Here is a 19,387-nt window from a genome sequence, read left to right on the forward strand (position 1 = left end):
AAGCTATTAAATACTCAGGTATAAATGTGACAAAATATATGTGTGATCTATGTCCTGACCACCACAAAACAATGATTGAAGAAATCATGGGACCTAAAGAAATGCATAAGATACAACATATTCATGGACTGGAAGACTCGTTGTTCAGATGTTAACTCTTTCAAAACCGATGTGGAGATTCAACATAATTCTAATCAAAATACAACAAGAATTTCCTTTGGGATACAAATTGACTATCTGATTATAAAATTTGTATATAATGGCAAAGGCTTAAATAAATTCATTTTGGAAAATAAATCTAAGTAAGAGGACTCATATTTTCTGTTTCCTGACTTACTGTTAATCAAAGTGTGATACTAGAGAAAATATAGAAATATTGATCAGTATAGAGAATATGGAATTGCATTGAGTCAAGAAAACAAACACTCATGCATTGTCAATTGATTTTAGACAAAGATAATTCACTGAAAAATTGGCTTTTCAAGTAATGGTGCTGAAAAATTGGATTTCCATATGAAAAAAAAACGCCTTCAGTATTCACACTTGATGTAACAGTTCATTCAGCATGGATCAGCTACCTAAATATTTATATGAGTACTGAGAATGCATCCTGTAGCATCCTGTTTCGTGGAGTCAGAGAAGTCCCAGAGCAGGAAGCAATGAACGTGCAGAACTGATTTGAGGCAGTTATGCTAGTTGAAGTCACAGCACTTCTGGTTACTACAGCTGTGGCTGGAATAAGAGATGAGGCTAAAAGAATTAAACATAGAGAACAAGAAGTGTCTCCTGTATGTCTTGAGGATGCTTCTACAAGAGGATCTAAGAATTTGTCCCTGAATCTGAAGATGAGACTAAAACCTAGACATTTTGTGTTTCTTATGTGAACCCATGTACAAAGAGCAGGATTGCCGTTCTGTCTGGGGTGGTGATATTGAATATCAAGGGAAATGTGTTTGACTCTACACAATTGGAATAGAAAGCACCATGTCCGAAATTCTGGGGAGTTCCTTGGGTGCCATGTACTATTTCCATGTCCAATAATAAATGTTAATGAAAACTGTACCAATCTAATAAAGATAAGACCAGTGAGGATGAATATACCCTGGGAATGAAGGCTGCCTTATGCCACTATGCAAAGACCTCCATCCATCTGAGATGATTGCCAAGGAGAACATGGGATGTATAGTGAAAAAAGGAGCTCTCAGTGTCAGCTATGGCCTTGTAGTCAATTGAAGGGCAAGAAAGAACTGGAAACTAGAAGGAAATCTGGCACATATGGAAAGTAGTAGAGATGATGGAGGTGGCAGGGTGCGGTTAAGGTTTTTTCTGACCGAGGTACAGAGCTAGACACACCTGAGTGGGATGCAGATCTGGATTTCATTTTCTACCGTGGCCTGGGGAAGAATTAAATGTTGTCTGGGATAATTTATCTTTCTCTTATCCCAGTCTTTTCCATATATCTGCATTTTGTTGATTAATAGAAGTCCAATCCTTTGTTAACTGCAGGTTTCTCTCTCCTGTGGATACACTTAAGGGAATTGGATGGTAGTGAGAATTCTGCCACCCTGGGAATATTTCCAGGCAGGTGTCTTCTGCTCAAAGACCACTCATGGCTTCTTGTTGCCCATGGATGAAGCCTCCTAGACTCTTACGATATCTTAGGGTATTCAGAGCCTAGTCCCTTCTTGTGTTTATGGTTTCTCCAACCCTCTTCCTTCACCTTGACAAATATAGGCTACAGCCCCACAGGGACTACTGTCCGTTCTCTAAACAGGCAGTGATTAAGCATCCATCCATGAGCTTCTGTCCATCCCCCACTTCCCTGAAAGTATAGCGGAGTGTGATCGGTGAGTGTAATCACCCGCTGCTCTAGGACTCTGGGGTGTTTGTCCTGCGGACGTCCTGGGTAATTACTTTGCCTTTAACAAGTTCCTCCGGGATCTGGATCCTGAGTGATAGGGCCCCTCGGGCCTGGGGATGTTGTGGAATGGGAGACGTGAGGGGGGATGAAGCAGACACAGGCGATGACTACAGAGGCTGCTAGTTCACACGCCTTAGTGAATAAAGGGGATCAGGGCCTTGGGTCCGGGTCCTGGAGTCCCCCTCAGACATGCTGGGTAAGCTGGGCAGAGGGTGAATGAGCTGGTCCCTTAGGGTCCTTCCAACCTCAGAGTGTTAATTTCCCAGGTTGTGCGGTGCTCTGCAGGATAGTTTTCCAGGTATGATAAGCTTCCTGTTGTCCACCTCTCTGCTTCCCAAGACTTCCCCCATTCTGGAAATATTTAACTTAATGCTCACTGATTATAATATTTTCATTAATGATAGCATTCTTAAATACCACTTTCTGTGTCATGTATTCCTACAAGATTGTGTACTGAGAGCTCTTGAGGTAGGCTTAATGTAATAATCTGTGTTCTTGTTTGATTTGGACTCACCTGGAAGCTTTAGAAATCTTTGCTAATGACTCTTTTCAGACTGAATTTATCTGAGGCGGCCCATTTATCTTAATTTTTAAAAGCATCATATGTCTTTGCATTCATTGTGTAGCCTGTGGATGTCAACATTGGAGTCACAGGGTGCTAGTTAAAAGTGGGCTGGAGTACTGAATCAGAATCAGTTTGTACAGGACTCCCAGGTGATTTGCATGGACATTAATTTCAGAAGCCCTGTGGTGGTGATTTTTATGTGCATTTCAGGCTGAGAACTAGTGACTTCACAGAGAAGATGAGAGGCTCTTTGTTTGTAGGTGGTAGTATCTGCAAGTGCTGTCTCCAGCTTGGGGTCCTTTGTCTTGGTCTTGACACCACTGGTGGGTCCCAGTCATTTACCAGGGAAGCAAAATTCTGAGAAACCAGGTATATTATTTTCCAAAGATCTTCCCACTGTAATGCCAGTGCAAAGATGTAACCACTAAATGTGGTTGGATGAAACTGAACAAGGTACGAACATCTCAGCCCCTGGACTTAGTTGTGTCTTTAAAGAAGGAGCTTCTCACATCTCTTATTGCTTCTCCTCTGGTGTTTTTGGTCACCCTAAGGTATATCAGTGAGTGTTCTCCAGAGAGGTGGGTCCCTAGGAGGTCTACAATGCCCATATCCATCTACATATGTAGCTATATGTATTATCTGTATCATCTGTATCAGTGAAAAGAGTAGAGTCTGAGATACCCTAACATTTCCCATGAGTACAAAATACCAATTAATTCTGTTAAAAAGTGTCAAATTGTTGAGTTAAAGTGTCAAACTGCCAAATCATTGAGGTTAGTGTTCTTGTTCTGAGAAGATTTAGTAGGAATAGTGACTCTAACTTAAAACAGTTTTGTTGCCTTGAAAGTGGGAGGAATGCATGTCTCACCCTGAAGCACAGCTAAAAACTATTTATGATGCATGGGCTACAAGCAGGCCCTGTGCAGGTGCTGGCTCTGCTGCAGTCATGAAAGCAGACAAAGCCTTCCCTGCATGGAGCTGACAATTTGGTGGGAAAATGGCTACAAACACATTAATCCCCTGGGAACTGGGAGCTACAGCGACAAGCCCAGGATGCTCTGGAAGCATAGCAGTGGGTTCTCCCCTGGTCTGGGGACACAGGGAAGGATTAGCTGAGTCAGTGACCTGTTCTGCAGCTGAAGAACAAGTAGGTGAAGAGAGAGCAGAGAGAGGAAGATGCTGGGCAGAGGGAAGAGTGGCTGGAAAGGTTGGAGGCAAGAAATGATGCCTCTTGTCCAGCATTGCTGCAGAGGGCAATGTGAGTGCCACAGGGTGCCAGGTGAGCTGTGGAGGCCGGCAAGGCAGGTCATGAAGCTTTTTGAGCCCTGAAAGGAATGTTGCCTGTACTTAAGAGCAGTGAGAACTCACGAAGACTTTAGTGAGAATGATGATCACCTTAGAGTGCCGCGGTGTGAATGAAGGATAGTGAAGGAGGAGTATTCATTGTGGGAGCAGGGAGATGAATCAAGAGGCTGTTCCAATAGTACAGACAAGGTAAGAAGCCTTTTTGGTGTAGGGTAGTGAGAGTAGGGGTAGGAGAGAATAAATGAGAAGAATTAATCTTTTGGACTGCTGACAGATGCATGATGATATGAAAAACTGAGGGTGTGAAGGAAAACTCTTAGGTTCTTACTAAAGCTTCTGGACCTGTTGTACACAGAGGTGGGAAACTAGAGGAAGAGGGAACTGGGAGAATTGCAGAGTGAGACCAGGAGTGTCTTTTGGGATCTGTTGAGCCTAAACTGCATGTGACATGTCCATGGGATGATGTTCATTAAGCAACTATCACCTTTTGTAGGTTCGAGAATCATCTGCATCTGAGCTCTAAATATTAAACCAGCTGCTGGAGCTCATGAGGTTTTCTTCATGGTGTATATGGACGTATAAAGAGGGCAGTGTTTGGGAGACAGCCTGGGTCATCAGCTTGTAAGATCCTGTCAAAACAGGAGCTACAGATGGTCACTGAGGAAGTCTGGCAGGGAGGTATGAAGAGAAGTAATACATTTCTCAGAAAGTAATGGATAAGAGTGTTTCAGAAAAGACTGGATATTGTTACGTGTTAAAGAGAAGTGGAGAAAATAAATGATTTTTGATAGTGGAGATTCTGATTAAGAATTTTGGATTATAGAGATTGTAATTATTTGTGATGACAGTGATATGAAAGTATTTTTGAAGGACATCTAGCAGACCATGTATCATAGGAACATGTTCATTTTAAATTCATGTTTTAATGGACACTTTTATTTCTTCCTAAAGATCTTGGAGACAGAGAGAAAGATGACAGGAGAGAATCACACTGTCTTCTCAGAGTTCCTCCTACTAGGACTTCCTATCAGGCCAGAGCAGGACAAACTGCTCTATGCCGTGTTCCTGGCCATGTATGTTACCACCGTCCTGGGGAACCTCCTCATCATCATCCTCATCCGCCTGGACTCCCACCTCCACACGCCCATGTATTTGCTTCTCAGCAATTTGTCCTTCTCTGACCTCTGTTTTTCCTCGGTCACGATGCCCACTTTCCTGCACAACATGCAGAGGCAGGTCCCATCCATTCCCTATGCTGCCTGCCTGACCCAAATGTACTTCTTCCTGTATTTTGGAGACCTAGAGAGCTTCCTCCTCGTGGCCATGGCCTATGACCGCTATGTGGCCATCTGCTTCCCCCTGCACTACACCTCCATCATGAGCCCCAGGCTCTGTCTGTCCCTGGTGGGGCTGTGCTGGGTGCTGACCACGTTCCATGCCATGTTACACACCCTGCTCATGGCCAGAGTGCATTTTTGTGGAAACAACATGATCCCCCACTTTTTCTGTGATATGTCTGCTCTGCTGAAGCTGGCCTGCTCTGACACTCGAGTCAATGAGCTGGTGATATTTATCACAGGGGGCCTTGTTCTCATCATCCCGTTCCTACTCATCATCCTGTCCTATGCACAAATTGTGTCCTCCATCCTCAAGGTCCCTTCTGCTCGGGGCATCCACAAGGCCTTCTCCACCTGTGGCTCCCACGTCTCTGTGGTGTCTCTGTTTTATGGGGCAATTATTGGTCTCTACTTATGCCCATCTGCTGACAATTCTACTGCTCAGGAGACTGTCATGGCTGTGATGTACACGGTGGTGACCCCCATGCTGAACCCCTTCATCTACAGCCTGAGGAACAGAGACATAAAGGGAGCCCTGGGCAGAGTCTTTTTCAAAAAGAAAATTCCCTTCTCTGTGTGATGGTAAAGCTTGGGATTTTTATGTAATTTTATCCAGAGATACGTTGATGTTAATATTTGGATATTAACCCATACTTTTTCATCATGAAATTTTGTGTTAAATTGACATACTAAAGAATTGTCCAATAAGTAAAAGAATTGAAGTGTGCGTGTGTAGTTGAATTCAGAAAGGGGCTCCCAGTGAACTATGAACAAGGTCTTCCTCTCTGTTATTCCCAGATGAGCCTGAGAAAGCATTATTTTGTAAATTTTAATTGACCTTTTCATCTGCAGTTGTTAACTAATTTGTCATGTGCTATTTTTTAAGCAAAAATCTGCTTTAAATAATACTCGGTTCTCCATGAGCACTGAATTCTATAACTCAAACATTTCTCTTATGTCCGCTAAACTGGACTTTACATCAATTGGTACAGTTTTTTTACTCACCTCTTCCCGAGGAGTGGTCCACCATTTGTCTCTTAACCTTTCCTCTTCTGATGTATTTTTAAGTCGATGTTGCCTTTTAACCTGACCTGACCCTAAATTGCATGGTGTAGCTCTTTGACTACCACAGCTTAGCTTGTCTTTACTGGGCAGATAACTCTCACTCTACCCTAAAGGTTATGTCGGGTTGGGGTGGAAGCCAAGTCTGATTAACAAATCACTTTGTGTGAATGTCTCTTTACTGCTTGAAACTTCAGAATTTATCAGAAAACTTCACATCCCTTATCTTTTTTTTAATTAAGGTATCATCAATACACTCTTTATTATTATTATTTTTATTTTTTTAAATTTTGATATCATTAATATACAATTACAGAAAGAATATTATGTTTACTAGGTTCCCCCCTTCACCAAGTCCCCCCTGCATACCCCATTCACAGTCACTGTCCACATCTATATACTCTTATAAAGGTTTCACATGAAAAACAATGTGGTTACTACATTCACCCATATTATCGAGTCCCCCCCGTACCCCATTGCAGTCACTGTCCATAAGTGTAGTAAGATGCCACAGAGTCACTACCTGTCTTCTCTGTGCTATACTGTCTTCCCCATGATCCCCCGCACACCATGTGTACTAATCACAATACCCCTCAATCCCCTTCTCCCTCCCTTTAAACCCAGCCTTTCCCACCCCTCCCCTTTGGTAACTGCTTGTCCCTTCTTAGAGTTTGTGAGTTTGCTGCTCTTTTGCTCCTTCAGTTTGCTTCATTGTTATACTCCACAAATGAGGGAAATCATTTGGTATTTGTCTTTCTTTGCCTGACTTATTTCACTGAGCATAATACCCGTTAGCTACATCCATGTTGTTGCAAATGGTAAGATTTGTTTCTATTTTATGGATGAATAGTATTCCATTGTGTATATGTACCACATCTTCTTTATTCATTCATCTACTGACAGACATTTACGTTGCTTCCCTATCTTGGCTATTGTAAATAGTGCTGCAATAATCATAGGGGTGCATCTGTCTTTTTCAATCTGAGAACTTGTTTTCTTTGGGTAAATTTCTATGAGTGGAATGACTGGGTCAAATTATATTTCTATTTTTGTTTTTTGAGGAACTTCCATATTGCTTTCCACACTCGGTGAACTAGCTTACATTCCCACCAGCAGTGTAGGAGGGTTCCCCTTTCTCCACATCCTCACTAGCGTTTGTTGTTCCTAGTCTTTTTGATGTTGGCCATCCTAACTGGCATGAGGTGATATCTCGTGGTTTTTGTTTGCATTTCCCTGATAATTATCCATGTGGAGCATCTTTTCATGTGCCTATTGGCCATCTGAATTTCTTCTTTGGGGAATTGTCTGTTCAATATGCTCTGCCGAATTTTTAATAGGGTTATTTGCTTTTTGGGTGTTGAGGCATGTAAGTTCTTTATATATTTTGGATGTTAACCCCTTGTTGGATATGTTGTTTACAAATATATTCTCCCATACTGTAGGATACCTTTTTGTTCTGCTGATGGTGTCCTTTGCTGTATAGAAGCTCATTAGCTTGATGTAGTTCCATTTGTTCATTTTTACTTTTGTTTCCCTTGCCAGAGGAGATGCATTTAGGAAAAAGTTTCTCATGTTTATATTCAAGAGATTTTTGCCTATGTTTCCTTCTAAGAGTTTTATGATTTCATGACTTACATTCAGGTCTTTGATCCATTTTGAGTTTACTTTTGTGTATGGGGTTACACAGTAATCAAATTTCATTCTTTTGTTTGTAGCTGTCTAGTTTTGCCAACACCATTTGTAGAAGATTCTGTCATTTCCCTATTGTATGTCCATGGTTCCTTTATCATACATTAATTGACCATATATGCTTGGGTTTATGTCTGGGCTCTCTAGTCTGTTCTATTGTTCTATGGGTCTGTACTTGTGCCAGTACAAAATTGTCTTGATTACTGTGGCTTTGTAGTAGAGCTTGAAGTTGGGAAGTGAGATCTCCCTGCTTTATTCTTCCTTCTCAGAATTGCTTTGGCTATTTGGGGTCTTTTGTGGTTCCATATGAATTTTAGAACTATCTGTTATAGTCTGTTGAGGAATGCTGTTGGTATTTTGAAAGAGATTGCATTGAATCTGTATATTGCTTTAGGCAATATGGCCATTTTGACAATATTAATTCTTCCTATCCATGAGCATGGGATGTATTTCCATTTATTGGTATCTTCTTTAATTTTTCTCATGAGTGTCTTGTAGTTTTCAGGGTATACGTCTTTAACTTCCTTGGTTAGGTTTATTTCTAGGTAATTTATTCTTTTTGATGCAATTGTGAATAAAATTGTTTTCCTGATTTCTCTTTTTGCTAGTTCATCGTTAGTATATAGGAATACAACAGATTTCTGCATATTAATTTTGTATCCTGCAACTTTGCTGAATTCAGATATTAGTTCTAGTAGTTTTGAGGTGGTTTCTTTACTGTTTTTTATGTACTATGTCATCTACAAACCAGTGACAGTTTAACTTCTTCTGTACCAATGTCTATGTCTTTTATTTCTATGTGTTGTCCGATTGCCATGGCTAGGACCTCCAGAACTATGTTGAATAAAAGTGGGGAGAGTGGGCATCCTTGTCTTGTTCTCAATCTTAAAGAAAAAGCTTTCAACTTGTCACTGTTAAGTATGATGTTGGCTGTGGGTTTGTCATATATGGCCTTTATTATGTTGAGGTACTTGCCCTCTCTACTCATTTTGTTGAGTGTTTTTGTCATGAATGGATGTTGAATTTTGTTGAATGCTTTTTCAGCATCTATGGAGATGATCATGTGTTTTTTGTCCTTTTTGTTGATGTGGTAGATGATTTTGATGGATTTTTAAATATTTTACCATCCTTGCATCCCTGGAATAAATCCTACTTGATCATAATAGGTGATCTTTTTGATGTATTTTTGAATTCAGTTTGCTAATATTTTGTTGAATATTTTTGCATCTATGTTCATCAGGGATATTGGTATATAATTTTCTTTTTTTGTGGTGTCTTTGCATGGTTTTGGTATTATGGTGATGCTGGCCTAATAGAATGAGTTTGGAAGTATTCCCTCCTCTTCTAATTTTTGGAAAACTTTAAGGAGGATGGTTATTAGGTCTACACGAAATGTAAATAGTAACCAGCAATGAAGCCATCTGGTCTAGGGGTTTTGTTCTTAGGTAGTTTTTTGATTACTGATTCAATTTTGTTGCTGGCAATTGGTCTGTTCAGATTTTCTGTTTCTTCCTGGGTCAGCCTTGGAAGGTTGTATTGCTCTAGAAAGTTATGTATTTCTTCTAGGTTATCTAGTTTGTTAACATATAGTTTTTCATTGTTTTGTATTTCTGTGGTGTGTGTAGTGATTTTTCCTTTCTCATTTCTGATTCTGTTTATGTTTGTAGACTCTCTTTTTTTCTTGATAAGTCTGGTTAGGGGTTTATGTATTTTGTTAAATTTCTTGAAGAACCAGCTCCTGCTTTAATTTATTCTTTCTATTGTTTTATTCTTCTTGATTTTATTTATTTTGTGCTCTAATCTTTTTTGTGTCTGTCCCTCTAGTCACTTTGGGCCTCGTTTGTTCTTCTTTTTCTAGTTTCATTAATTGTGAGTTTAGACTGCTTATATGGGATTGTTCTTCTTCCCTGAGCTAGGCCTGTATTCCAATATACTTCCCTCTTCCCTCTTAACTGGTAACAGCTATTTAACCTTAGGAACACTTCCATTTATAGCAGTCCCTCCAAAATATACTGCAGAGATGGTTTTTGGTATGTGAATTCTCTCAGCTTTTGCTTATCTGGAAATTGTTTAATCCCTCCCTCAAATTTAAATGACACTCTAGCCGGATAGAGTATTCTTGGTTCGAGGCCCTTCTGCTTCATTACATTAAATATGTCATGCCACTCCCTTCTGGCCTGTAAGGTTTCTGCTGAGAAGTTGATAAAAGCCTGATGGGTTTTCCTTTGTATGTGATCTTATTTCTTTCTCTGGCTGCTTTTCATAGTCTGTCCTTATCCATGATCTTTGCTATTTTAATCATTGTATGTCTTGGTGTTGTCCTCATTGGTTCCCTTCTGTTGGGAGATCTGGGCACCTCCATGGCCTGAGAGACTCTCTCCTTCCCTAGATTTGGAAAGTTTTCAGCAATTACTGCATCAAAGACACTCTCTATGCCTTTTTCCTCTCTCTTCTTCTTCTGGTACCCCTCTAATATGACTATTGTTCCATTTGGGTTGGTCACACAGTTCTTTCATTATTCTTTCATTCCTAGAGATCATTTTTTCTCTCTGTGCCTCAGCTTCTTTTTATTCCTGTCCTCTAATTTCTATTTCACTTACTGTCTCCTCTACTACATCTTATCTGCTTTTAAATTCCTTCATTGTATGTTTCATTTCAGATACTGAATTTCTTAATGATTGAATCTCAGTCCTGAATTTGTCCCTGAGTTCTTGAATATTTTTCTGAACCTCCATGATAATGTTTATGATTTTTATTTTGAAATCTCTTTGAGGAAGATTGATGAATTCAGTTTCACTTGGACCTTTTTATGGTGTTTGTGAGATTTTTGTTTGAACCAGGTTCCTTTGACTTTTCACATTTGTAGCGCCCTGTAGTGCCCAGAAGCTCTACTCTCTGGAGTTGCTCAGCCCCCAGAGTGATGTCTGGGGTCGCAGGGGAGTGGCAGATATGCTGGGTGGAGGAAAGAGCTGTTTCCTGCTTCCTGGCTGCTGTGCCTGTCTCCACTGCCAGAACCAGTGGGCCGAGCACACAGGGGTAAGCCTCTATGCTTTGTGTTCATAGCTGCCATAGGCGAGGCCTGCCTCCTGCTGGCCTGACACCAGGGCAGGGGCTGCTGGTTTGCAAGCTCATGCTGGCCAGCTGGCTGGGAGGAAGGCACAGCAGGCTGTGTATCATGGGGGGTCCTCAGAGCTGTTGTAGCCAGGTAGGGGTATGGAGTGCCTGAAGCTCCTGAAACTTCCCAACCTGCTGGGTATTGTGCACTTGGAAAATTTTGTCCATCTGTCCTTTCTCCTGAGCAGTAAGCTCTGTGTAATCCTTGCCCCTATAGCAGCCCTTTTACTGTTAGGATGTCTATCAGACTGCCCACCTTTCTTTTGTCCCAGAGTAGCCAGATGTGGATCCCTGTTTTCCACAAGTGGCTGGAATCTCAGTCTCTCCAAGTATTCTGCCTGTCTTAGCTTTCCAATGCCACTAATCTCCAGAGCACTATGCAATGCAGGTCGTGCTCCCAGAGTAGATCCCCAGGGCTGGGTGTTCAGCAGTCCTAGGCCTCCACCCCCCATGGGTGAATGATAATCGGTTGTGTGCATATGCTATGTTTCCTTTATCCAATATTCTGTTTATATTCCTCCCGTCAGTGAGCTGGGTTGGGGGAAGAGCTTGGGTCCCACCGGATCACAGCTTTGGTACGTTTCCCTGTTCTGTGAGGTCTGTTATTTTCTCCAAGTGCATGCAATTTGGTGCAGCCTTCTTTCTTGTTTGTCTTTCATGATTAGTTGGATTAACTATATTTTCATATTATATATGGTTTTGGGAGGAGGCCTCTGTCTCACCTCATGCTGCCATCTTTAATCCTCCTCAGCTGTATTATCTCCTAACAATTATTCAAAGAATCCATATCCCTGATCTTATTCTACTCTTGTGGTGATTCCACAGGAATCTCACACCCATTTTAAAGATTGAAAAATGTGGAATTTGATGACTTGCCAAGGTCCCAGAATGGGTCAGTATTGAGCCTATTTAAGATCTCAGACTGATTTGGGGGTTCTTCTCATTTCACCCACCTCAGAAATAAGGGGACCCGGCACTCATATTCAACCTTAGCCTCGTTTATGGCATGGTCTCAGTTTCCAGCTTTGGTCCATTTTTTTGTACTCCTTTCTCAGTGATGGCATATAAACCCACTGTTTTTCTCTCTCAGATATGCTGCTTCCATCCACATCTATATTTGTGGTCTAGACTTTTCTCCATTTCCCAATTTTTATTTTTGACTTCATTGTAGGTATCTTTATTTGATGTTTTATGAACACTTCAATCTTAACATGAAAAATTGAACACTTCATATTTTTCCTAAGTCTGCTCTTTGTTTGTATTCCATTTTTCTTTTTTAGCCTTATTGAGGTATAACTGATATGCAAAAATTTGTGCATCTTCAATGTATACATTTTGGTGATGGTTATATGCATGTATCTGTGATACCATCACCACAACCAAGGTAATAAACATATGCATCACCTCCACGATTTTCCTTTGTGCTTTTGAGGTTTTTTTTGTTTTTTTGATAAGAACACTTACAATGAGAGGTATCTTCTTACCATATTTTAGAGTGCACATATCAAATTAATTATATATACTGTGTTATATAGCACATCTTTAGAACTTACTCATCTTACATAATGGAAACTTTGTGCCCATTGGGATCAGTTTTCCATTTTCCCCTCCCCTAGCCCTGACCACCACCAATCTATATTTCTCTTCTATGAATGTGACTATTTTGGACACCTCATATCTAAAATGGAATCATGCATCACTTGTCTTTCTGTGAGTGAGTTATTTCACTTTGCTTAATGTATTCTAGTTGTATCCATGTTGTCACAAATATCAAGGTTTCATATCTTAGGGGTGAATGATAATCGGTTGTGTGCATATGCTACATTTCCTTTATCCATTCATCTGTTCATGGATATTTAGATTGTTTGCCTAACTTGGCTGTTGTGAATAATGTTACAACTAACATGAGCATGCAGATATCTCTTCAAGATCCTGATTTCCTTCCTTTGTATATATACAAAGAATTTGGATTGCTGGATCATACAATAGTTCTATTCTTAATAGAATTATTTTTAATTTTTTGAGGTGCTTTCTTACTATTTAACATTGTGGCTGCTCCATTCTACATTCACACCCACTATGTGTAAGGGTCCCCTTTTCTCCATGACTTGTTATCCTTTTATTTACTTAATGTGTCTATCCTATCAGGTGGAAGATGGCATCTCGTTGTGTTTTTGTTCTGTGTTCTGATGATTAGTGATGTTGAGCAACTTTTTCATACACCTGGTGGCAATTTGTCTGACTTCTTTGTAGAAAAGTCTATTCAAGTCCTTTTCTCATTTATTACATGGGTTGTTTTTTGCTGTTGAATTGTAGGAGACCCATTTTGAATATTAACCCTTCACCAGATAGGTGCAAATATTTATCCCATTCCATTAGATCCCTTTTCACCCTTTTGATTATTTCTTGCTGTGGAAGTGCTTTTAAGATTGATGTAGCAGCATCAAAAAGTGTCAAATACTAGGATTAAACAGCCAGTATACTGAAAAGCATAAAACACTGTTGAAAAAATTTAAAACAGACAAAAATAAATGGAAGACATTCCATGTTCATAAACTGAAAGAGTTAATACAGTTAAAATGCCGTAGTTTCCAAAGCTATGTACAGAGTCATGCAATACCTATCAAAATTCCAATTCCATTTTTCTTACATAATCAATGGAGGCTTATCCTGGGCATGAAAGGCTGTTTCAACATTCCAAAGCCAGTAAATCTAAATGATCATATCAACAACCTGAAGGAGAAAAGCATAGGATTCAAAAAAAGAAACCCTGTATTTAAAGCTGTGCCCTAAGCTATAGTTTGGTAGAATGTCTATTGCTATATAGCTACCAAGTGGCCCATACTTATTAAGAAGGGAGATTTAGTTGGAAAAATATCATGTCATGAGGTGCAGGAAAAGCATTTGAAAACATCCAACAGTAATTTAACCAGTTTGTGATTAAACCGCTCAGTAAACTGGAACTAGAAGGAAACTTGGTCACCCTGCTGGAAGAGCTATTTCTAAAAAACTGTAATTAAATCATAATAAATGGTGAAGGATTGAATACTTTCTCCCTAAGATCAGGAAAAGTAAACCTGTTTGCTCTCATCATTCTTATTCAATACTGTACTGGAACTCCCAGGGAAAAAGGGCAAGGGAAAAAAATAAAATGTGTATAGAATAGATAGTAAGAAATAAAACTATTTCTATGTGGAGAACATGACTGTCTATGCAGAAAATCATAAGTATATAAGAAATGGTGTAGAATTAATAAATGAGTTTGGTAAGAACCAGCATGCAAGGTCAATATATTAAAATTTTGTATTTCTGTATCTGAATATAAAAATAATATTAATATATTAAAATATGTATTTATGCCAGCCAGAAATGGACATATGGAAAGTGAAAAACCACTTTGAGTTTGCCGTTTACAATATCACAAAATCATGTACCTAGTTATAAATTTCACACAATAGAATCAAGGTGTATAACTTAAAAAGTATAAAAGTACTTAAAAAGAAGTTAAAGAAGATCTAAAGAAATGGATAGATATAAAATGTTCACGGGTTGGAAAGGTCAATATTGCTAAGATGTTGATTACTGGAACTGATCTAAAGTTTTAGCAGAATTCATCCAATCCCAAAAAGACCTTTTTGGGTACAAATTAATCTAATATTATTGTAAAATTTATAGATAAAGGGAAAGAAACTAGAAAAACAAAATTGGTTTTAGAACAGAAAAAAAAGGAGAAGGACCCCTATTCCCTAGTTTCTAGAATTACTAGTAAGTTAAAATGACCATCTGTTCTCGGCCTTTTGCCTAAGATCAAGTGTAGTATCTATTCTTATCAGTTTAATATATGATAGGTCCTCTATCTGAGGACAATATATTAAATGGATTTTTGGAGCAGGGAGATAGAATAGGAGCTAAAAAAAGTTAAAATGACCAGAAAAGTGGGGTATTAGAGAAAAGATAGAAATATCGATCAGTTATGGAAGTATAGAATAACATTTAGAGTTCAGAAGAGATCCACTCAGGTGTTGTCCATTAATTATTGACAAAGGTGCAAAAAAAATTTTTGGAAAATAATCTTTTCAACACACAGTGCTGGAAAAATTGGATTTCCATGTGTAAATGAAAATAACCTCAATCCATAACTTATACTCTCTACCTCAATTTGTTCAAATAGGATATAATATAAATATTTGTATGAGTACTAAGAAAGTTCCCATTGACATCCTGTTTCATGGAATCAGACAAGTCCCAGAGCAGGAAGCAAGGAACACTTGAAGCACAATTGAGTTGAGGTGCTATCGGGTTGCATCTTTAAAGCTAGTTGAAGTCAGTGCATGGCTTGTGACTGCAGCTGTCTCTGGAATAGAGGTAAGGCTTAAAGAGTTGAAAATGGTACACAAGAAGTATCTTATATTTCTCAAGAGGATGTGACAATGGTGTCATTGAACTGGAAATTAAGACTACCACCTGGATATTTGAGATTCTCACGTGAACCAATATACAACAAACAGGTTTCATTCTGTCTGGAGTGGTGACCTTGATCCCAAGAGAAATCTGGGTTGCTCTACTTAACTGGAGCAGATAGGACCATGTCTGATGTTCTGGGAGGTTCTTTGGTGCCACTTAGTATATTCTGCCTAATAATAAATGTTAATGAAAACTGTAACAACACAGTAAAGGCAAGACCAGTGAGGATGCAGATTCCCCAGGAATGAAGGTTGCATTATACCACTGTGTAAAGAGCCCACCCAGCTGAGATGATGGCCACTAGGGGACACGGAATGCAGAGTGAAGAAGGAGCTATGAATGTCAGAGCCGGACCCTAACTCTATCCCTAACCCTATCCTTCCCCTACACCCCGCAGCCCTGTGGTCAATTGCTGTGCAAGGAAGGCTGGAAACTAGGAGGTAATCTGGCACATGTGCTGAGTGGCAGAGATGCTGATAGTGGCAGAATCCTATCAGGGCTTTCCTGGAGATGTAAGGAGGTAGAAGGACCTCAGTGGGATTCAAATCTGAGTTTCCATCTCTTTGTATGAGGAGGAACATGATCTGGGAGAGTTTATCTTTCTCTTCTTCCAGTATTTCTTGTATATCTACATATGGTTGGGTCATAGAGATATAGTCCTTGTTAGATGCAGGTTTATCTCTCCCTCCCATTGAGGATGTTTATGGGGCATTCAGTTGTAATGAGAGATTGTGTCACCCTGAGAATCTTTCTAAATGATGAGTCTTTTTTGGCACTGTCCTCAAAGACCACTGATGACTCCTTCTTGCCCACAGGATGAAGCTTCCTACACACTCAGATATTTTGAGATATTCACAGTCTGGTCCCTGCTTGTTGTTATGGCTTCTCCATACCATTCTCCTTCACCTCCCAAAATGTAGGCACCAACCCTACAGGCCTACTGACCACAAACAGGCAGTTGATTAAGTATCCATACATGAGCCTCTACATCCTCACCTTCTCTGAAAGTATAGTCAAGGCGTTGTCGGTGAGTGTAATCAGTCGGTGCTCCAGGACTCTGAGAGCATTTGTCCTACCGAGGTCCTGGGCAATTACATTGCTTTTGATGAGTTCCTCTGGGATCTAGATCCATCTGGGATCCAGGGCCCCTGAGGCCCAAGGATGTGTAGAATAGGAGATGTGAGAAGGGACAAAGAATACAGAGGTGAATGCTACAGAGGCGGTTAGTTCACATGCCTTAGTGAATAAAGGGTAGCAGGACCTTGGGGCCGGGTCCTGGAGTCTCCCTCATACACACTGGGTAAGTTGGTCAGAGGGCGAATGAACCTTAGAATGTTAATTTCCCAGGTTGTGTGGTGCTCTGAGGATAGATGTGGAAGTTTGGTAACCCACCTCATTTCTACCTCTCTGCTTCCCAAGACTTCCCCACATTCTAGAAATATTTTGATTAATGCTCACCAGTTATAGTCTTTTTATTAATGATAACATTCTTAAATATTACTTACTGTGTCACGTATTCCTAGAAGATGTATACCGAGAGCACCTGAGGTAGCCTTTAATGCAGTCATCTGAGCCCTAGTTTACTTTGGACTCACTAGGGAGCTTTAGAAATGTTTGTACAGGAGACTCTCAGATTGCAACTAAGTTAATCTGTGGAGGCCCAACTATATTTTTAAAAGCATCATATGTCCTTGCTATCACTGTCCATGGACACTAGCATTGGAGTCCCTGGGTACTAATTAAAAGTGGACTGGTCTACTGAATTAGAAGCAGTGCTTGACCAGAACTGCTAGGTGATTTTCATGGATAGTAATTTTAGAAGTACTGTGTGTGTGGGTGATTCTATTGTGCAGTCCAGACCAAGAACTACTGACTTAACAGTCAAGGAGATGAGAGGCTCCTTGCACCATCGGTGGAAACATATGCTAGGGCTGTCTTGTCCTGGTCTTTGGGTTCCCCTGTCATAACCTTGACACTACGGTGGGTCCCATTCACTTACCAGGGGAGCAAAATTCTGAGAAACCAGGTATATGATCCTCTGTAGATGTTTCTTTCCACTCTAACACCAGTGCACAGTGTCCTGAGTACAATGTTGCTAATGCAGTTGATCAAACAGCATTAGCAGGATGAAAATCCTAACAGTTGGGCTGAGTTATGTCTTTAAGGAAGGAGCTTCTCACACTTCCTAGTGCTCCTCTGCTTTCACTGTCAGCTTTGAGGCACACTGAGGTGTTTTAGCTTGGATGCTCCAGAAAAACAGAATCAATAAGACATATATTTAGCAATAGCTGTATTAAGTATGTAGATATCCTTATCCATATTATCTCCTTATCCGTATTAGTGAGACAAGTAGTGTATTTGAGGTATCCTAACATTTTATAAGGGTTCAGATTACATCCATAAAATCTGCAATAATGTGTCAACTTGAGTGCCAAAGAGTTAAGGCTAGTGAGTTCTTGTTCCTGGAGTTTATCATAAGTAGTGATTACAAACTGAAAGAGTTTTGCTTCTTTTAAAGTTGAAGGAATGCATGTTCCAGCCTGAAGCACAGCTAATAAATATTTATGGCACATCAGCTACATGCAGGCCCTGTGCCAGGCGCTGGCTCTGCTGCCGTCATGAAGGCAGACAAGGCCTTCCCTGCATGGAGCTGACAATCTGAGAGGAAGACAGCTACAAACCCATAACGCCCCGGGCCCTGGGAGCTACAGCGACAAGCCCAGGATGCTGTGGAAGCGTAGCAGCAGTTTCTCCCGTGGCCTGGGGACACAGGGAAGGCTTAGCTGAGTCAGTGACGTGTTCTGCAGCTGAAGGATAAGTAGATCAACAGGGAGAAGAGGGAAGAAGATTCTGGGCAAGGGGAAGAGTTGGAGGAAAAGGCCAGAGGCAAGAAATGGTGCCTCTTGTCCAGCATTGCTGCAGAGGGCAATGTGAGTGCCACTGGGCACCAGGTGAGCTGTGGAGGCCGGCAAGGGTCAGGTCATGAAGCCTTTGAGCCCTGGAAGGAATGTGCCTGTACCTTAAGAGCAGTGAGAATCCGTGAAGACTTCAGGGAGAGTGATGATCACCTTAGAGTGCCACGGTGTGAAGGAAGGATACTGAAGGAGGGCTCATCATGGAGGCAGGGGGATGAATTTAGAGGCTGCTCCAATAGCACAGACAAGGCCTAATGTCTTCCTTGTCCATAGTAGTGAGAGCTGGGATAGGAGCGGGTGACTGAGAAAGAGAATTAATCTTTTGGAGTTGTTGACAGATGCCTGGTGATGAGAGAACAGAGGCAGTGAAGGAAACTCTCAGGTTCTCATGGAAGCTCCTGGATCCCTTGTATATGGAGGTGGGAAACTAGAGGAAGAGGGCATTGGGAGAGGGGCAGAGTGAGACCAGGGGCCATTTGGGATCTGTTGAGCCTAAAATGCATGTGATATGTCCAAAGGAAGGTAAACATTAAGCAGTTGAGTGTCATGTAGGTTGGACAGTCATCTGCACCTGAGCTCTAAGTGGTAATCCAAGCTTCTGAAGCATATCAGGTTTTCTTGGTGTTATATGTGGAAGTATAAGAGAGTAATGTTTCGGAGACAGCCCTGGGTCATCAGCTTGTAGGATACTGACAAAACAGGGGCCCCTTAGGGTCACTGAGGCTGTCTGGCCAGGAAGGCATAAGGAAAACTACTACATTATGTGTCTCAGAAGGTAACAGATAAGATGTTTCAAAAAAGATTGGATATTGTTGCATGTTAAAGAGAAGTGAAGAAAATAATAGAGATTCTGATTAAGGATTTTGGAATATAGAGATTATAATTATTTGTGATAAGAGTGATATGAAGTATTTTTGTCAGATATATAACAGATCACATATCATAGGGACACATTCATTTTAAATTCATGTTTTAATGGACACTTTTTTTTTTCCAAAAAGACTGGACACAGAGC

General features: G+C 40.5%; 1 protein-coding gene and 1 pseudogene across 1 annotated transcript; both read left to right on the plus strand.

The window, feature by feature from the left end:
- Nucleotides 1-4,763: 4,763 nt before the first annotated feature.
- LOC108392682 (olfactory receptor 1E5-like) lies at nt 4,764-5,708 on the plus strand. Its single transcript, XM_037022817.1, has one exon. The coding sequence runs from the start codon at nt 4,764-4,766 to the stop codon at nt 5,706-5,708; it is 945 nt and encodes a 314-aa protein (XP_036878712.1).
- Nucleotides 5,709-14,774: 9,066 nt separating this feature from the next.
- On the plus strand, nt 14,775-14,906 carry LOC118973255 (U2 spliceosomal RNA; annotated as a pseudogene).
- Nucleotides 14,907-19,387: the final 4,481 nt, after the last annotated feature.

This window comes from Manis javanica, chromosome 4, assembly GCF_040802235.1.
Source record: "Manis javanica isolate MJ-LG chromosome 4, MJ_LKY, whole genome shotgun sequence".
Lineage (NCBI taxonomy): Eukaryota > Metazoa > Chordata > Mammalia > Pholidota > Manidae > Manis > Manis javanica.

Bases quoted from the DNA above. Each gene is read 5' to 3' on its own strand.
- LOC108392682 (XM_037022817.1), top strand. From the start codon at position 4,764: ATGACAGGAGAGAATCACACTGTCTTCTCAGAGTTCCTCCTACTAGGA.